Source organism: Phacochoerus africanus, chromosome 2 (genome assembly GCF_016906955.1).
Source record: "Phacochoerus africanus isolate WHEZ1 chromosome 2, ROS_Pafr_v1, whole genome shotgun sequence".
NCBI lineage: Eukaryota > Metazoa > Chordata > Mammalia > Artiodactyla > Suidae > Phacochoerus > Phacochoerus africanus.
The window spans coordinates 182,313,800-182,334,892 of record NC_062545.1 but is presented as its reverse complement, the minus strand read 5'-3'; the positions used below and the strand labels follow the sequence as shown (position 1 = coordinate 182,334,892).

At 39.4% G+C, this 21,093-nt stretch overlaps 1 protein-coding gene across 1 annotated transcript in view; it reads left to right on the top strand.

The window, feature by feature from the left end:
- The first annotated feature begins 10 nt into the window (after nucleotides 1-10).
- Nucleotides 11-21,093, top strand: part of L2HGDH (L-2-hydroxyglutarate dehydrogenase) — a 47,008-nt gene continuing 25,925 nt past the window's right edge. The window contains exons 1-4 of the mRNA XM_047767277.1: nucleotides 11-247; nucleotides 3,712-3,827; nucleotides 4,490-4,641; nucleotides 12,342-12,473. Of these exons, the coding sequence (XP_047623233.1) occupies nucleotides 108-247; nucleotides 3,712-3,827; nucleotides 4,490-4,641; nucleotides 12,342-12,473 (540 nt within the window). The 5' untranslated portion in view covers nucleotides 11-107. The remainder of the gene's footprint in view (nucleotides 248-3,711; nucleotides 3,828-4,489; nucleotides 4,642-12,341; nucleotides 12,474-21,093) is intronic.

Below are 21,093 nucleotides of genomic sequence, written 5' to 3'. Positions count from 1 at the left end.
TTGGCCCCTGCGCAAGAGGCGGGGCTAGGCAGCACTGGGACTTGGGCAGCCCTGGGATCCAGGGCCGCTTCTGGGGCTTGAGGCAGGGTAGGAGTGGGGCACTGGTGATGGTGCCGGCGCTGCGTTACCTGGGCAGCGTCTACGGACGTGCCCGCGGGGCTTTCTCCGGAGGCTTCCTCGCTGCTGGCGCGCCCGCGCCAGGGAACCTCTGGCTGTTGTGCCAAGGTGGCCGCAGAGCCAGCACCAGGTGAGTAGCCGCTGGCCCGCCCCCGCCGCTTGCGCTGCTTCTCTCAGAAGTGCCTGGTGCTGGACCTCTGCCCTTGCTCTGTTTCCCTGTCCTAGGCGCGAGAGAAGGTCGAGGTCTTGTGCAGCCCGGGCTCCAACCTCTGATCCCAGGAGCTACCTGCTGGAATCGTTCGTAGTGTCTGTGAGGAAAAGAGTAAGAAAGTCAGTGTTGAGTAGAGGTCAAGAATACTTGAGGCTTTGAATACAAATCCACCACCTCCTAGTCCACTCTGGGAGGGTTACTTAAGCTCCTTAAAGGCTCAGTTGTGAATAGGATCCTAGTCTTTTGCGTAGGTGGTTGTTTGCGGGATTAAAGGACCTAGCACACTGTAAACAATCAAATAGGCTGTTTATTCGCTGGCCTCCATGGTTTTACTTGGAAGGTCTGAAACTGGTCTTAAATCAGTTCTTGGCACACACATGCTGCATAGAGTTGCACCTGTGAGAAGCAGCTCAGTTAGTTGCTAGGCAAACCCTGCAGAATTCAGCATCCTGTGATTCGAAGTTTGGAGACTGTTTTTCTCTGCTATCTGTAGAGGGAATGGTTTATGCGAAGGTTTCAAAGCTGGAAAGTTCTTGGTTGTTGAGAGAACTAGAATGTGAGCAAGATCAGTGTGACTGGAGCTTAGAGGAACAGAGACCGTGTGGAATGACACCGGAGAGGGGCTGCACCACAGCAGGGTTTTTGTGTTAACTATGTATGAAACCTTGTTCTAAGACCTCTAGGAGTCTTTTAGAGGATTTCTAAGAAGTGATTAAATGTTGATGTTTCAAAAGTTGACTCTGGCTGCTATGTATTAGTAGATTGGAGAGGGGTTAGAGTGGAATAGGATTTGGTGATTCATCGTGTGGGTATGTAGACAGTTCTTTTAGGAACTTTTTCTTAAGAGAAGAAAAGTAAGGTGAGTGAAGTTTCATTTATACTTTTTATTTTGAGGTAATTAAAGATCCATAGGAAGTTTAAAAAGAGCAGAGAGTACTCATGTAGCCCTTTTCACCCAATTTACCCCAATAATAACATCTTACATAACTGTAATACAGTATCAAAACTAGGAAATTGACGTTGGTACAATCCGTAGACCTTGTTCAGATTTCATCTTTTAAATGCACTCATTTGTGTGTGTTTCTATGCAGTTTAATCACCTGTGTTAATTTGGGTAACTGCCACCACAATTAAGAAACAAATGTTCCATCAGTACAGAGATTTTGTTACCCACCCCTTTGTGTTCACAACTCATCTCTCCACCTCTTCTCACCATTGGCAACCACAAATTTTTAGCTCTATGGTTTGGTAATTTTGAGAATGTTATGTAAGTGGAATTACACAGTACGTAACCTTTTGAGATTGGCTTTTTTCACACAGCATAATATCCTTGCAACCAATCCAAGGTGTTGCCTGTGTTGATAGTGGGTTCCATTTAATTGTTGAGCAGCACTCTATGGTGTTAGATGTATTACACTTTGTTTAACCAGTTGAATGGTATCTGGGCTATTTCCAGTTTTGACTATTATGAATAAAGCTGCTATGAACACATGTACAGATTTTTGTAGGCACATTGAGTTTTCATTTCTCTGCGATAAATTCCAAAGAGTGCAATTGCTAAGACGTGTAGTGTGCACAGGTATAGTTTCTGAGGAAACTGCCATGCTCTTTTTCCAGAATGGCTGTACTGTTTTACATTCCTACCAGCAATGTGTGTTTGGTCTAGTTCCTCTCATCCTCATCAATGTTTAGTTATCACTTAAAAAAAAAAAAGCCATTCTGAAAGGGGTCTGGTGATATCTTATTGTAGTTTTAGTTTTCATTTCCCTAATGACTGAAGGTACTGAGCGTATTTTCATGTTCTTTGTTGCCGTCATATCTATTTTTTATGATGAAATGTTTGCTTATATCTTTTACCTGTTCTCTAAATGACTTGTTTGTTTTTTATGTATATGAGAAATGAGTCCTTTGTCAGCTATATGGTTCACAAATAAGTGTTTTCTCACAATTTGTTTGTTGTCCTCTTATCCTCTTAACAGGGTCATTTGCAGAGCAATTTATCAATTTTTTTCTTTTATGGATCATGCTTTTGGTGTGAACGCTTCATCTAGCCCTAGATACCAAAGATTTTCTCCTGTTTTCTTCTCAAATTCTTAGTGTGAATGTTTGATGATAATTAAAATTGATAATTTTTTTTAGTTAGAATAACAACATTGGAGTTCCCATTGTGGTTCAGCAGGTTAAGAACCTGACATAGCGTCCTTGAGGATACGGGGTTTGATCCTTGACCTCGCTCAGTGGGTTAAGGATCCTGTGTTGCTGCAAGATGCAACATAGGTCGCAAATGCAGCTCATATCCACTGTTGCTGTGGCTGTGGCGTAGGCCTGCAGCTGCAGCTCTGATTCCACCCTTGGCCGGCGAACTTCCATATGATGCAGGTGTAGCTGTAAAAAGAAAGAAAGAAAAAAAAAAAGAGTAACAGCATTGTGTGTGCCTTTTAAAGAGCCCTTTTGGAAATAATGTATTGAAATATTTACAGATGATGTTTAGGACTTACACTGAAATAACATAATGCAGGAGAGGGTGAAATACATTGGAAGTTCCCATCGTGGCTCAGTGGAAATGAATCTGACTAGCATCCATGAGGATGCATGTTCAGTCCCTGGTCTTGTTCGGGGGTTAAGGATTGCCGTGAGCTATGGTGTAGGTCGAAGACGTGGCTTGGATCCCATGTTGCTGTGGCTGTGGTGTAGGCCAGCAGTTGTAGCTCCGATTGGGCCCCTAGCCTGGGAACCTCCATATGCCATGAGCGTGGCCCTAAAAAGAAAAAAAAAAAAAAAAAGATGCAGATTGGCCATGTTCCTGTGAACTAGATTTGTTGACCATGAGATTGGTGCTAATGGTAATCTTTTAAGAGTTAGACAGACCACACATACCCTTTTTAATTTTTTAAATGGTTGTGTAGTTAGGGTTATTATGGCTAAAACTGTCATCCTGAGCCCGTTTCTGGACCACTTGTTTCCTTAAGGCTTGGTATTCTTATTGTTTCCTCCTCAACAGAAAAAAATATTATAAGTTTTTGCGCACTAAGGTGTTAATGAATTAATGTTAAATTATCCTCAAAAATACTGCACTTGAATTTTAAAATAGGTGGTAGAGAAGAGTATGACACTTAACACAGAGTGATCACTTATCACTCTGCCTAGGCAGAGTATTTATTATAGAGACCTAGAGCAGCTTGGGCAACTAGCCACTCTGTCTGCTGGTGTGGCTGATTATCCATGCATGTAACTTATTAAGGTTTCTTCATTTAGGCCAATAAATATTTGATTTTAATGATTACAAATTAATAGTTTAATTGTCCACTGAGATGAAAATAAAGTCTCTTGTAAACATGCATTACTTTAAAGGTGCATTCTCTTAAAGGTGCATTCTCTTAAAGCTCATTTGATGTAGTCATTATCGGTGGCGGAATTGTGGGGCTTGCCTCTGCCAGAGCCCTCATCCTGCGACATCCAGCACTTTCCATTGGTGTTCTGGAAAAGGAGAAGGATTTAGGTATGTATGTTTTCAGTGTTGCTCAACCTCAGCATCTGCTCCTCTTGTCAGTTCTGCATCTTTCATGCCAAATGTCAGTGGTAGTGTCCCAGTGTGGGTTCTTCAGAAAACAGAGCCTAAGACTGGGACTTGGGTGTAGGTGATTTATTAGCAAAGTTTTCCGAGGAAGTAGGAGTGAGGGAGTGGGGAAAATAAACCAGGAAGGAGGAAAGACCACTTGAGGGTGCCTTTTCCAGGTTGCAGTTGGCAGCTTGATTCCCCTGAGACCTTCGAGGAGCTACCTAATCTTTCCCAGGATTGGGCTCATTTATCCATTAGCTTCTGTACTTATTGGCTGAAAGATGTCCCTAGGGATGTTGAGTCCTTCTGCTTGCAAACATTAGTAAAGCTTCTGAGGCAGAAGGCAGAGAGCTTACAGTCGGCTCTTGAAGTGCTTTGCTAGTAGTGAGGAGTTTGTGCACCAGAGCTGTAGCTGAATGTGATATAAACAGCATGGTTGGTTGCCAGAGGGAGCTACCAGTCCTCTGACTATAAGAACAAACTCAGGCAGATTTTTAAATAGTGGTTTCTAATAGCCTCAACTGCAAGTTGAAGTTCCCCTACTTATTAGGTTTTTATGTGAATCATGTACTTTCTGTTAACCTTTTTCTCTTGTTCTATAGCTATTCATCAGACTGGACATAACAGTGGTGTCATACATAGTGGAATTTATTATAAACCTGAATCTCTGAAAGCTAAATTATGTGTGCAAGGTGCAGCCCTCATCTATGAGTACTGTAACCAAAAGGGGATTTCCTACAAGCAATGTGGCAAGGTATGGCATTTTACTAGGGCCTTGAATTATTTATAGAATTTTCTTAGTAATGTTTAATGTTGATTAAAAAAATACCCAGCTTTTCTTTCTTTGTATCCATATACAATGTCTGTAAAAACTAGACTTTTCCTATAAATGGAATCATACAATATATTGTCTTTTGTGATTGGCTTCTTTCACTTAGCATAATGTTTTCAAGGTTTATTCATATTGCAGCATGAATCAGTACTTCATTGCTTTTATTCCATTGTATCAGCATAACACATTTTGTTTATCCATTTATCAGTTGATGGACATTTGAGTTGTTTCCACTTTTTGGCTGTTGTGAATAATGCTGCTATGGACATTGATGTGAAAGTTTTTGTGTAGACCTACGTTTTCATTTCTCTTAGGTATATTCTTAGGAGTTGAATTGCTTGGTTATATGGTAATAACATGTTTAACATTTTGAGCAAGTGCCAAACTGTTTCCCAAAGTGTTGTACTATTTTACATCCGTATCAGTAATTAATGAGGATTCCATTATTATCACATCCTTATATACACTAGTTACTGTCCATTTTTGTCAGTTTTATTTTAGCCATCTTTGTGGGTGTGAAGTGCTATATCATTGTGGTTTTTTAATTTTGTTTTATCTTTTTAGGCCCTCACCTGCGGCATATGGAGGTTCCCAGCCTAGGGGTCAAATCATAGCTGTAACCGCTGGCCTATGCTACCACCACAACAATGCTAGATCCAAGTCACATCTGCAACCTACACCACAGCTTGTGGCAACACTGGATCCTCAACCCACTAAGCAAGGCCAGGAATCGACCCTGCATCCTCATGGATACTAGTCAGATTCGTTGACATTGAGCCACAATGGGAACTCCTCATTGTGGTTTTTATGTAGTTAAACCTAGTAATTAATAATGCTGAACATCTTTTCTTTTTTTTTTTTTGTCTTTCCTAGGGCCGCACCTGCAGCATGTGGAGGTTCCCAGGCTAGGGGTCTAATCAGAGCTGTAGCCACCAGCCTACGCCAGAACCACAGCAACGTGAGATCTGAGCCACATCTGCGACCTACCACAGCTCACAGCAGCACAGGATCCTTAACTTGCAACCTCATGGTTCCTAGTCGGATTCGTTAACCGCTGAGCCACGTTGGGAACTCCTGAACATCTTTTCATATACATATTGGGCAATCATTTACCTTCTTTGGAGAAATGTCTATTCAGATCTTTTGCCCATTTTAAAATTGAGTTATTTGTCTTTTTATTGTTGAGTTGTATTGGTCTTTATATATTCTGGATACAGTCCTTTATCATTTATATGATTTTTTACTAAAATAATACTAAAATATTAAAATATATTATTTTAAAATAAAATAATAGTAATGGTGATATTTTGCATATTACTAAATATTTTCTCCTAATCTACAGATTTTCTTTTTTACTTTCTTTTTCTTTTTTTCTTTTTAGGGTCGCATGTGCGCCCATGTGGAAGTTCTCAGGCTAGGGGTCGAATCAGAGCTGCAGCTGCCAGCCTATACCACAGCCACGGTAACATGGGATCTGAGCAGCGTCTGCAGCCTACATCACAGCTTGTGTCAGCGCTGGGTCCTTTAACACACTGAGTGAGGCCAAGGATTGAACCTGCATCCTCATTGATGCTAGTTGGGTTCTTAACTTGTTGAGCCACAGAGGAATTTCTCTTTTTTTACTTTCCTGATGGTATCCTTTGAAGCACAGAAGCTTTTAATTTTTTCTAGCCACACCCATGGCATATGGACATTCCTGGGCCAGAGATCAAACCTGCGCCATAGCAGTGACCCAAGCCACTGCTGTAACAATGCTGGATCTTCAACCTGCTGTGCCACAAGACAACTCCCAGAAACTTTTTTTCCCCGTTTTTGGCTGCACCCAAGGCATATGGAAGTTCCTGAGCCAGAAATGGAACCCAAGCTACATCTGTGACCTACCAGAGCTTCAGCAACACCAGATCCTTGACACACTGCTGGGCTGGGGATTGAACTGTCAACACCACAGAGACAAGCTGGATCATTAACCCACAGTGCCACAGTGGGAACACCAGAAGCTTTTAATTTTGATGAAGTTAAGTGTATCTTTTTTTTTCCTTTTTTTGTATGTATACTTGTAGTGTCATATCGAAGAAATCACTGCCTAACCTTAGATCATGAAAATTTGTTCCTACATTTCTTCTAATGTCAAAGCATTAGCTCTGACATTTAGATCTATGATCTTTTTTTTTTTTTTTTTTTTGCCCAAAGTAGTTGGTTTAATTCTAAGTGGTACAGGAGTCCCTGTCGTGGCTCAGCAGTCAACGAACCCCACTAGTACCCATGAGAACGTGGGTTTAGTCCCTGGCCTTGTTCAGTGAGTTAAGGATCCAGCATGGCTATGAGCTGTGGTGTGGGTCACAGACGAGGTTCAGATCCTGCGTTGCTGTGGCTGTGGTGTAGGCTGGGGGCTTCAGCTCCCATTTGACCCCTAGCCTGGGAACCTCTGTATGCCTCAGGTTTGGGCCTAAAAAAAGGCAAAAAAAAAATAAATAAAAATTAAATTAAAAAATAAAAATAATTCTAAGTGATACAGAACTGGAGCTAGAATAAAAACTGCAGAACAGATTTTAGCCGGATTCTGGGCTGGGTTTACTCTGAGCTCACAGATTAAGGTAGAAATGGCTGAATGAGGAGAACTAAAGAGAAGATGAGCCACTGTATGATTTCTTTTTTTTTTTTTTTAACTTTAACAGAAGTTTCTTCTTCTTCTTCTTCTTTTTTTTTTCTTTTTTCTTTTTAGGGCTGCATCTGTGGCATATGGAATTTCCCGGGCTAGGGGTTGAATCAGAGCTGCAGCTGAAGGCCTATGCCACAGCTATAGCAACACCAGATCCAAGCTGCATCTGCAACCTAGACTGCAGCTTGTGGCAATGCCGGATCCTTAACCCACTGATCGAGGCCAGAGATCAAACCAGAATCCTTACAGACACTGTGTCGGATCCTTAACCCTCTGAGCCACAAGGGGAACTCCCAGAAATTTATTCTTAAATATATATCAAGCTCCAAGACAGCACTTCCTTCTAGCTATAGGTGGCAACAGATGTTATGGCAGGGAATCCAGATGTTTAAACAGGAGTGGAATTAAGGATCACCATTACCTCCAGCACAAGTAACAGCTTACTTTTTGCCAGATTTCTTAATTCTAGCTGTCACTAGGTGGGTCTTCTCTGCAGTCTTCGCTTTTAGCTCCTAAAGTTACCTCTGCTCTTCTTTTAGTTTCTGCTTGAATACCTTATCTTCCTCATGCATCTCCTTGGCCTGCTTCTTTGGCTGCTTTGGGCACCTCTTACTACCTTCCCGGGTGGCCCAGTGCCCCTTCCCCCGACCCTGCCATTGAAAGTAGAGCTCCCCACTTTACCCCCTACGCATATCCCTCCAGCCTAGGACCACTTTTTAATTAATTTTGGTGTATAGTGTGAGGAAGGGGCCCAGCTTCATTCTTTTGCATGTGGATGTCCAATTGTCTCAGCACTATTTGTTGAAAAGACTCTGCTTTCTACATTGTTTTGGCACCTTTATCAAAAATCAGTTGAGCATAAATGTAAGATTTGTTTAGGATTCTCAATTCTTTCCCATTCATGTGTGCCTGCTCTTATGCCAGTACCGCACTATCTTGTTTTTTTGTAGTTCTTTATTATTTTTGGAATCAGGAAGTATGAGTCCTCCAGATTTGTTCCTTTTCCAGATTGTTTTGGCTATTCCTGGCACCTTCATTTCCATGTGAATTTTAGGGTAGTTTTTCAGTTTCTCCAAAGAGGCAGTTGCAATTTTTAATAGAGATTATATTGAATCTATAGATCAATTTAGGGAGTATTGCCATCTTAACAGTATTAAATTTTGCAAACTATTAACTTGGAATATCTTCCCATTTACTTAGATCTTCTTTGGTTTCTTTCAACAGTGTTTTATATTTTTCTTTGTACAGGTCTTACCCTTCTTTCATTAGTATTATTCCTTGATATTTTATTCTTTTTGATGCTTTTGTGAGGGGGAGTTGTTTTCTTAATTTCGGTTTGGTTTATTAATTGCTAATGTATAGAATATGGTTGATTTTTGTATATTGATTTTTTTATCTTTCTACTTTGCTGAACTTTTTAATTAGTCTAATAGGTTATTTTGTATGTGTGGATTCCTTAGGATTTTCTGTATGCAGGATCATGTCATCTGCAAATGAGGTAGTTTTACTTCTCTTCAATTGGATTTCTTTTTTTCCTTCTTAAGCTACACCCATAGCATATGGAAGTTCCCAGGCTAGGGGTCAAATCCGAGCCACAGCTGTGACTCGGGCCACAGCTATGGTGGTGCTGGATCCAAAACTTACTGGGCCAGGCTGAGGATCGAACTGGCAATGCCATAGAGACAAGCCGGATCATTAACCCACTCCTCCACAGCTGGAACTCTTGATTAATTTTTTTCTGGCCTAATTTCTCTGGGTAGAATCTCTGATTCAGTGTTGAAGTAGTGAAAGTGACTACCGATTTTAGGGAGAAAGCATTTAGTTTTTCACTAAAGTATGATGATGGCTCTGTGTTTTTTGTAGATGCCCCTTATCTGACTGAGGAAGTTTTTACCCCTAGTTTGTTGAGTGTTGTTAATCATGAAAAGGCGTTGGAGTTTTTCAAATGCCTTTTCTACTTCTATTGAGGCAGTCATGTGGTTTTTGTCCTTTATTCTGTTAATATGAATATATTACATTTGACTCTGGGATATTAAATAGATCTTGTATTTATGCAATAAATCCCACTTTGTTGTGGTATATAATCCTTTTTATATGTTTGCTGCATTCAATTTAACTAGTATTTTGTTCAGAATTTTTGCATCAATATTCATAAGGGATATTGATCTGCAGTTTTATTTTCTTTTGATGTCTTTGGTTTGAGAATTAATTGGCCTCAGAGAATTTGACGGTATTCTCTTCTCGTCTGTTTTTTGGAAGAGTTTATGAAAAATTGATACTAATTCTTCTTTAAATACTTGGTAGCATTCGTGAGGCCTGAGCTGTTCTTTGTGGGAAGTTTAAAAGTTACTGATTCAATTTGTTTACTTGTTACGGGTCTATTCAGATATTCTTTTTCTTCTTGAGTCAGTTTCAAAAGTTTGTATCTTTCTAAGAAATTGCCCCTTTCACATAGATTATCTAATTTGTTGGCATATAGTTGTTCATAATATTCCCTTAAAAATCTTTTCATGTCTGGAATTCCCATCGTGGCTCAGTGGAAACAAATCTGACTAGTATCTATGAGAATGCAGTTTCGATGCCTGGCCTTGCTCAGTGGATTAAGGGTCTGGCATTGCCATGAGCTGTGGTGTAGGTCACAGTCATGGCTCAGATCTGGGGTTGCTGTGGCTGTGGCATAGGCCAGCAGCTGCAGCTCCAATTCAACCCCTAGCCTAGGAACCTCCATGTGCCAAGGGTGTGGCCCTAAAAAGACCAACAACAACAAAAAATCTTTCCGTGTCATTTTTAAGAATTAGAGTTCATTGTCACTATTAAAGATGCTATTAAGGTTTTTTTTAATAATGTGGGAAAATGGTCTTGACATAGTAGTTAAGTGAAAAAAGCAAGATATAAAACTGTATTTTCAGTTTTTATAGTTGAGTTATGAGTTCTTTTTTTTTTTACCCCCATCCTTTAAGCCAAGGGAATGAACCAACATCCACTGAACACTTCTGAGAAATATACCAGGCTCTATGCCTGCACATAGTATGCTTTGAGTTCTGTAGAGCCTACTTCTTTCTTGAGCCTTGAACAGTACTTCATATTTCCTTTTCAGATCATTGCTTTTAACCCATCTCAGCTCAACTCCAGATATTAACTGACAGATTGCTGCTTCCAGGCCATAGTGGTGTCAGTGTGACTTACAACCTGATTTCAGTTTTCCTGGTTCAGTCATTTATTTGAGCCTTTGAGTGTCTGCCCTTCCCCAACTTCTTTTTATTTTTTTTCAAGTTTGAAGCACTTTTATTTTTTAAAACTGAGGTATTATTAGCATATGACAGTATATTAGTTTCAGATGTACAACATAAATGATTTGATATTTATTGCAAAATGACCAACACAATAAGTCTAGTTAACGCATGTCACCAAAGTAAAAAAAATCTTTTCTTGTAATGAGGACTTTTGAGATCTACTTTCTTAAAAACTTAAAAATATGCCGTGCAGTACTATTAACTATAGTCACCATGCTGTGACTTATCTGTTTTATATTTGGAAGTCTATACAGAGTTCGGAAAGAGTTCTTTATATATTCTGCATACTAAACCCTTATCAGCAGTATGATTTGAAGATATTTTCTCCCATTCAGTGGGTTGTGTTTTCACTTTCTTGATAATGTCCTAAGCTTCCACATCTATTTTTTTTTTGTCTTTTTTGTTGTTGTTGTTATTGTTGTTGTTGTTGTTGTTGCTATTTCTTGGGCCGCTCCTGCGGCATATGGAGGTTCCCAGGCTAGGGGTTGAATCGGAGCTGTAGCCACCGGCCTACACCAGAGCCACAGCAACGCAGGATCCGAGCCGTGTCTGCAACCTACACCACAGCTCACGGCCACGCCGAATCGTTAACCCACTGAGCAAGGGCAGGGACCGAACCCGCAACCTCATGGTTCCTAGTCGGATTCGTTAACCACTGCGCCACGACGGGAACTCCCCACATCTATTTTTAAGGTTAATTATTTGTTGATTTAAATAACCTTTACACCTTAATTAAAAGTATTACTTCATGGAATTTGGTTGACTCCTTGCTATGAAATAGTGATTTTTGAATTCTAATATACTTACGAATATCATCTGTTCTTTCCTTGGCTGATAGCTGTTGAGTAAGAAGGAAACTACCATAAACAGATACTTTGCCCCGAAATAAACAGAAAAAATGTCTTGAGTAAAGTTGATGAATTTTCTGTTTTTTTTCCTTTGCAGCAATTAGTAAATACTTTGTAATGTACTTTGTTCCAAAAGATAAAATAGTTTTCTGTTAGTGATATCCCATTTTTCTGAATACTGCCTGTCTTTCTGATGTACTGGGTCTTTTTAAATATGAAGACTCAGCAACCTGTGCTTTTTTCCCCCCTCTGGAATGGAGGGAGTGATAGTGATACTTATGGCCAAGATGCTGGTGGGGACTGTGATAGCAGGTATGAAAATTGAGCCTATAGCTTGCCTGTTTTAAAGCAGCCTTAAGACAAGGAAGGAGGAAGAAGTGAAGTCTTGAAGAAAGGGAGAAATAGATACATGAAGAAAAAAAACCCAGTTTAAAAAAAATTAACCCAATTTTGGAGTTCCAGTCATGGCTCAGTGGAAATAAATCTAACTAGTATCCATGAGGACACGAGTTCGATCCCTTGTCTTGCTCAGTGGGTTAAGGATCCAGCATTGCCATGAGCTCTGGTGTAGGTCTCAGATGTAGCTCTGATCCTACATTGCTGTGGCTGTGGTATGGGCCTGCAGCTACAGCTCCAGTTCGACCCCTAGCCAGGGAATATCCATATGCAGTAGGTGCATAAAAAAAAAGAAAGAAAGAAAGAAAGAAAAAACCCCACAAACACCAATTTTTATCATGCAGTAATTTATGATTTTCCATTGACTTTATTTTTCATAGCTAATGATGTGTTTATTCATATTCTTTATGTTTTTTTCTTTTTAAGCTTATAGTAGCTGTTGAACAAGAAGAAATTCCCAGACTTCAGGCGTTATATGAGAGAGGCCTGCAGAATGGTGTTCAGGGCCTGAGGCTGATCCAGCAGGAGGATATAAAAAAGAAGGAACCATATTGTAGGGTAAGCAATTCACTAACCTCACACACAAACTCAGAGGGACATTTTCAGTTAAGGCTCAGTCCTGTGACATGGAGGCTGAGGGTGAGTTTACAGGAAGCAGGAATCATAGAAACAGGTAATCCAGTTCACAGAAGCATTAAGGTGACAGGCCCAAGACACACTGTCATAAACTCTGGATACTTAATTTCTTCTTTCCCTATGAGAAAGTACCAGATCCGAAGAGTCAAGAGGTGGTCTGAGACTATATGGCATATTTTGAAAGCACTGAGTGATCACATGTGGTTGGATCATTGTGTGTTTAGTGAGAGATAATAGATGAGACTGGAAAGGTGGAATTAGGCCCACATAAAGGGCCGGATATTCATGATAATAACTTTTGAAGTTTATCCACTAGGCATGGTGAGCCACTGGAATTGTTCGAGGAGGGTGGCTACGCTATGTGATCTGTTTCAGGAATGTGTGAAGGGTGAGTTACAGACTGGCTTAAAACATGCTGTGGGGAAAATCAGATCTTCGTTTTTTTATTTGTGATAGAGACATGAGTAATAATATAATAGTTACTCTGCATATCAACTTTGCTTGATAGTCTTTTAGAGGCTATCCATCCAGCCCCTGTGAGTTGATGTATCTCCTTTTTCCCCATTCCCCAGTGTTTAGTGATATAATACAGTAGCTTTACTCTGGGTACCTGTCTTAGCAAGTGTGACCTTGAACTCACTGTTAGGCAATGCTTATCAAAAACTTGCTTCAGGGAAACACTATTTAAGGGAGAGAGCCTGGATTATATATAGATTATTCATTCCTGTACATCTCTCCAGAACATCAAATTGTGGTATACCTACCTTCTAGGGTTTTTCTCTCCCCCTCCTATTCCTTGACGCCAAATTACTCTCCTTGAGTTGTGTTTTGGTTTTATGGCACCAGCCTATGGAGAGATTCATGGTGTTACTCACTAAGGCCTCTACTATAAGGATGTGATTTAAGACATAGGCTCACTGTCAAACAACATCTCTTTGAGAATGCTCAGGAGAAATTTCTCTCAGATCTCAGTTCTAAGAATAATTTTGTTCTTCTTGACACAACTGGCTTGTTTTTAATCTGTGGACACTATGAATTATTTAACTGATTGCATCATCCTATTTGCCTTGTCTCTAAGCAGAGACACATTTGTGCCCTACTCTTGCCAAGTATCTAGTGCCTTAAGTATACATTTTTATTTTTCTGTACTACCTTCCCTCTTCATTTCACCTTATCTTTCCACCCTTGTTTTCTGTCTGATTTTTTTGAACTTTTTATTGAATGATAACATACATCCAAAATCATAAATGGAAAGCTTGATGAATTTTCATTGTGATCAGCACCCAGATCAACAAACAGAACATTATCAGCTTCCCAGTATTCCCTTTATGCCCCCTCTTAGTTACTACCTTTCCTTTAAGGATAACCACTGTCCTGACTTTTATAACATAGATTTTTGAATGTTATGTAGGTAGAATCATATAACATGTACTCATTTGTGTCCAGACTTCTTTTTTTCAGTATTGTTTATAAAATTCATCCATAGTATTGCATATAGTTGTAATTCATTTGTTGTCATTGATGTGTAATTGCCCATTGTATAAATATAGCTTGTTTTTCATACCTTTGTTGGGCATTTTGAGTGGTTTTCAGTTTGGCACTATTCTGAAGAGTGCTACTAGGAACATTGTAGTAATATATTTTGGTGAACACACGTACACACTTCCATTGGGTATATACCTCGGAGGGAAGTTATGTTAGGTCATAATTCATATGTATGTTTACCTTTGGCAAGTGCTGCCAAAGAGTTTTCCATAGCATTTTTTCTGAAATTATACTCTCATTAGCAGTGTATGAGAGTTCAGTTGCTCCTTAGCTTTACCAACACTTGATACTCTTTGTTGTTTTCATTTTAGCCATTCTTGTGGGTATATAGTATAATACAGTTTTAATTTACATTTCCCTGTTGACTCATAAAATTGTACACATTTTCATATGTTTATTGGCCATTTAGATATTTTCTTTTGTGAAAGAGCTAAGTCCTTTGCCCATTTTTCTCTTGGGTTGGCTGTCTTTCTTAATAATTATTAATTCTTATTAATTTGGTAAGCTCATTATGTAGTCTGAATATGTGTCTTTTGTTGTCTGTGTATATTTATATGTGGTAGATATCTTCTAAAACTCTGTGGTTTGTGGGGTTTTTTTTGTTTTTTTTTGTCTTTTTAGGGCCACTCCTGCTGCATATGGAGGTTCCCAGACTAGGGGTCAAATCAGAGCTGTAGCCACTGGCCTACACCACAGCCATAGCAAGGCGGGATCCAAGCCATGTCTGGGACCTGCACCACAGCACATGGCAACACCAGATCCTCAACCCACTGAGCGAGGCCAGGGATTGAACCTGCGTCCTCAAGTATGCTACACAGATTTGTTTCTGCTGAGCCACAACAGGAACTCCTGTGGTTTGTGTTTTCATTCCTTTTTTTTTTTCCTTTTTGCCTTTTCTAGGGCCGTTGCCTCGGCATTTGGAGGTGCCCAGGCTAGGGGTTGAATCGGAGCTGTTGCTGCCAGCCTATGCCAGAGCCACAGCAATGCGAGATCTGAGCCACATCTGCAACGTACACCACAGCTCACGGCAATGCTGGATCCTTAACCCACTGAGCAAGGCCAGGGATCAAACCTGCAATCTCATGGTTCCTAGTCGGATTCATTAACCACTGCACCACAACGGGAACTCCTGTGTTTTCATTCTTAACAGTGTCTTTAGGTAAATAGATGTTCTTAGTCTTAATGTAAATAATCATTTTATCAATTTATGCATATATTTCTCTTTTATGCTTAGTGGTTTTTGTACTGTGAGAAATCTTTGCCTATTTCAGCATCAGGAAGATAGCCTCCTATGCTTTTTTTCTAAAAGCTATATTATTTTACCTTTGCATCTAAATCTACTATCCATTTGGAATTGATTTTTGTTTATTGTATGAGGTTAGGGGTCATGGTACATTTTTCCCCCCTCATATATAAATATTTAAAGACTATTATTTCCACACTGCACTGCAGTGTTACCTTTGTGATAGCAGGTGACTATGGGTGATCTCCATGTCTGCAGTGTGTTCTCTTCTGTTGTCTCTTGTACCACTACCATAATGTCTTAGTTGCTATAGCTTTTCAATGGGGCTAGATATCTAGTACAGTAAGTCCTTCAATTTTGTTCTTCTTCAACGTTGTCTTGGCTCTGAGATCTATTCTTAGATCTTTTCATTGCCGTATACATTTTATAATAAATTTGCTGAAGTCTACAAGATAACCTGTTGTGACTATGTAGGTATTTGTATGAACATGACCTACTGACTATGTAGGTCAATATAATTGGAAACATTTGGCATCTTTACAATATTGAATCTTTCAAACCATGAACATGGCATACCACTCCATTTATCTGAATCTTTATTGAAAAAATGTGTTATAATTTTTAGTGTAGAGATCTTACATGTCTTAGATTTATTTCTAGGTATTTGATTTTTTAATACTCTCATATATTTTTTGTCATTTAAAGTTAACTTTTTCCTTTTATGTTACAGATATATGGAAATAAAATTGGTTTTTGACCATATATCCATCTTGATTGTTATATTCACTTATTGATTCTAATAGTTTGTCTATAAATTCATTTGTATTTTCTATGTACAATCATTTTGTCTCTAAATAGTAACTTATTTCTTCCCTTCTAATCCATATACCTATTTGGCTCAATGTTTAATGCTAGTATATATTGTTTTATATGTGTTTCTTTTTTGTTTGTTTGTTTTTACAAGCCGCCTCACATCCTTTCACAAAAAGACAACATAGAGATTTTTTCCCTTAAGTTATCTTTAGTAGTACAGTTAAAGTTGGATTAAAATATTTGTTTTCTAACTTAGTATACAGTTCCCAAGAGACTGATGGTACTTAGGAATCCAGATAGTGTTGAATGAGTTCTTCCTGCAGAAAAAAATCATGGCATCTTCTACTCCAGCAAACCTCACCTTTGCTTCCCCTGGGACTCAGAATAAGCAAAGTGTTTTGCTTGTGGGAATAGATCTTCTACTCCCTTTTCCTCTCCCCATATATTTCTAATCTCTCTGAAATGGTGAATGAATGATTTTTTTAAAAAGAAGACACATTCATTGACTATCTGATTTTGGTTATTCCTTTCAAGCTTTGGGCAAATGCTGCATGGTCTTAAGACAAGACTGGCAAACTATGGCCTGTGGACCAAATCCAGCCCACCACTTGTTTTTAATGACCAATAAGCTAGTTTAAATGGTTGAAAAAAGTTAAAAGAATAATAATATTTTGTGACACATGAAAATTATATAAAACTCAAATTTCAGTGTCTACAAATAAGGTTTTATTGGAATACAGCCATACTTATTCATTTCTGTATTGTCTGGCTGCTTTTATGTCAAATAGCTGACTTGAATAGTTGCAAAGATTCTAAGCCTTAAATGGACAAAAATATTGACTATGTGGCCTTTTACAGAAAAGATTGCCTGCACCCGATCTCAACAGTAGGAACCACTGAAGGATGTGGGCAAGAAAATAACATGCAAAATATGCTGATTTAGGAAAGTTTATCAAATTCTGGTACATAGGATAGAATTGAACATGGGAGAGAGGACAGCCTTAAGGTAGGAGGCCAAAGTCTTTTATATTTCATTTTATTTTATTTATTTTTGGGGGGGCTACACCTGCGGCATATGGAGGTTCCCAGTCTAGGGGTCAAATCAGACCTACAGCTGCCAGCCTATGCCACAGGCACAGCAACGAGGGATTGGCCTAATCTGCGACCTATGCTACAGCTCACGGCAGCACAGGATCCCTAACCCACTGAGCGAGGCCAGGTTTTGAACCTGCAACTTCATGGTTCCTAGTTGGGTTTGTTTCCTCTGTGCCACACAGGAACTCCTATACTTTATTTTTGGAAGGCAGCTTTGTTCACCACTATACCACCAAGTATAGAATACTTGATTTCTTTCTGATACTTTAGTATGTCGTAGGTCAGTAATTTCTAGACTTCAGGGAATTTTGACATACTATTCTTTGTTCCATTTCACTATATTGTCTTTTTTTTCCTCATAAAGTAGAATCTGATATAAGGTGAGCCAGCAGAATGTGGTGGTTGAGAAAACAGACATAAATTAAAAAATTTTTTTTTCGCTTTTTTATTTTTAGGGGTGTTCCCTCAGCATATGGACGTTCCCAGGCTAGGGGTCAAATGAAAGCTACAGCTGCTGGCCTACACCACAGCCACAGCAACACTGGATCTGAGCCATGTCTGTGACCTACACCACAACTTACAACAATGCCAAATCCCCAACCCACTGAGCGAGGCCAGGGATTGAACCTGTATCTTCATGGATACTAGTTGTATTCATTTCCACTGAGCCACAATGGGAATTCCCATAAATTTAAATCTTTTATTTGCCTATTTAACAGCTGCTGACTTGGAGTGGATTAAAATTTTTCTAAACCTCAGACTCCTCGTTTGTAAAATGAAGTTGTTCTGAGAATTAAATACAGTAGTATGTGTAAGGAGTCCAGCATATGCTACTCGTCAAGACTTGGTAGATATTATTTTGTGCTTATTTAAGCAGAAATTCTAGTGAATTCAAATTGGTTTCATTTGAGATACTTGGGAACTTTTCTGTTAATATAACTCAGTTTTGTTTTTTTTTTCCTCCTGGTTTATATTTTCCCTCTTTGCTCATGCTTTGCTTGTAATTCATTATGTTACTCTGTTTATTTCCTTTAAGCCGTATCAATTCCTTGGTTGAGTAAAATAGGCTATTTAAAAATTTTATAGACGTATCCTAGGATATCTTAAAACCAGAGCTGTGAATGACTCATAAGAGCTTGTCTTAGTCAGTTGGGGCTAATACAACCAAGTACTGTAGACCAGGTAGCTTTTAAATGTCAGAAGTTTATTTTTCACAGTTCTAGAGGCTGGGCATCTGAGATCAAGATTCGGAAAGATTTTATGTCCGGTGAAGACCTACTTCCTGGTTCACAGACAACCATCTTCTAGCTGTGTGCTCACATGGCATATGGGCTGAGGGAGCTCTCTGGAGTCTCTTCTTTGAAGGCACTAATCCCATTCATGAGGGATCCATCCTCGTGTCCTGATTGTTTCTCAGAAACCCCACCTCCAAATACCATCACATTGGGGATTAGGTTTCAAATACAAATTTTGTGGCCACACAGACATTCAGTCTATAGCAGAACTGGTTGTTTATACGGATGCCATACTTAAAGAGAACAAATACTACTATTCAAGTAAAGAGATTAGGAGGCTGTGCATATATGGGGGCAGGAAATACATGGGAAATCTGTGTATCTTCTGGACAATTTTTCTGTGAATCCAAAACTGCTCTAAAAAAAATCAAGTCTACTTAAAAAAAAAAAGAAGAATTTAAACTCACTTCCCGTCCCTTATCTATGAAGTGCTTTCAAAAACTATTGAGTGCTTCCTAACTATAAAACAGCTGGACATGTTTCTGTTTTATAGCTTTATGTGACTTTGATGGGATTTGGTTATAAAGCTAAGATGTCAGAATCTTATTGATCTCTATCAAGTATTACCTTGCCATTTGAGAATAAAAGAATTTATAACCTCCTCCAAAAGGTGTGTTTCTATTTTTATGTGCTAATGAGAAGCTTTTCTTCTTTGAACTTTAAGATTGGTTCAAAATGAAAGTAGGACATGTGAGCCTCTGACCCCACTGTAGATTTGGTCATGATGTAAAAACAGTATTGATTGTGGAGTTTGGAAAAGAGGATTATTGGTTTCATGGTGGTACTGAAATCTGGGGGATTTGAAAGATTCCAGCTAATCAGTTGGAACAATAATCATTTTCTTTTGTGTATCCTTGTGATGGGTTTTAAAGACAGAAAAAAGTAGAAATAGGAATCTATTGTTCTTTATAACATGCCTTACTGTTAAAAACAACAACAACAACAGGAGTTCCATGGTAGTACAGTGGGTTAAGGATCTGGCATTGTCACTGCTGTGGTTCTGGTTAGTGATATGGCTCAGGTTTGATCCCTGGCCTGGGAACTGCCACATGCCACGGGTGCAGCCAAAAATGAAAAAAGTAAACAAGAGAACAACTTTTCATGCACCAGAAAGGTTAAGGATGAGGCTGGATACTGTTCTGTGCACCTGACCATGAGACCCTCACACCTATTAGAATGAGGTAGATGAAGTGTGTGTATATAGATAACCAGATTATGTATCTACATATATTTTTGTGTCTTATAAGTGAAGAAACTGGTTAAAGTAATTTCCCAAGGTCACACAACTCCTGAAGAGTCCCTTCCTCCCAGATCTGACAGAGAACTGATATTGTTTTTTCTGTTCAGTTTGACCAACATTTTCTTCTTTACTCTGTGCCAAATGCTGCAGTTATGAGGATGAGAAAGACATGGCCATCATCCTGAAGGAAGTTATAGTGTGGCAGAAGATATAATTTTTTTTTTTTGTCTTTTTAGGGCCACACCAGTGGCATATGGAGGTTCCCAGGCTAGGAGTCTAATCGGAGCTACAGACACAGCAACACAGGATCCGAGCTGCGTCTTCGACCTACAGCAATGCCAGATCCTTAACCCACTGAGCAAGGCCAGGGATCCAACCCGCAACCTCATGGTTCCTAGTCGGATTTGTTTCCACAGCACTACGATGGGAACTCCAAGATAGAATTTTAATACAGTGATAATAATGCTGATAGAACTGATACCATCTTGTACCTATGTAAAGGAGAGCTTTTAGCTTAGTCCAAGAACCTAGGAAACTCTTCTCAGGGGTGACCCCTCCCCTTGAAAGACAAATAAATCATATAACTTTCCTGTTTTTGTCTGAGACCTCTGCAGTAGTGATCTTGTTTACAGAATATCACATTATGATTATCAATATCTAGATTATTTAGGGGTGGCAATATATAGTGGAAAATATGCTCTCATTATTTCATAAAGGTTCCTTGAGTAAATTCCTCCCTTTTCCCCCAACTTGACCACCACTACCAGGAATGGGTGGCCAAACTTCCATGGTTCAGGGCCACTTCTGTTTCTTTCAGGCCCTCCAGAAAGAAACAGTTTATCAGGGGAACTCTAAAAGGGCTTCTTGGATCAGATCTCTTTTTTTTTTTTTTGTCTTTTTGCTATTTCTTTGGGCCGCTTCCGCGGCATATGGAGGTTCCCAGGCTAGGGGTCGAATCGGAGCTGTAGCCCCCGGCCTACGCCAGAGCCGCAGCAACCTACACCACAGCTCACGGCAACGCCGGATCGTTAACCCAGTGAGCAAGGGCAGGGACCGAACCCGCAACCTCATGGTTCCTAGTCGGATTCGTTAACCACTGCGCCACGATGGGAACTCTGGATCAGATCTCTTTAAGAAGAAAATTAAGTGCCCCTAGGGGAGTATCTTGGAAAATTTAAAAAAAAATTTATTTTAGTTAATTTACAATGTTCTGTCAATTTCTGCTGTACAGCAAAGTGACTCAGTTATATATAATATATATATGCACATTCTTTTTCTCAAGAGATTGGATATAGTTCCCTGTGCTATACA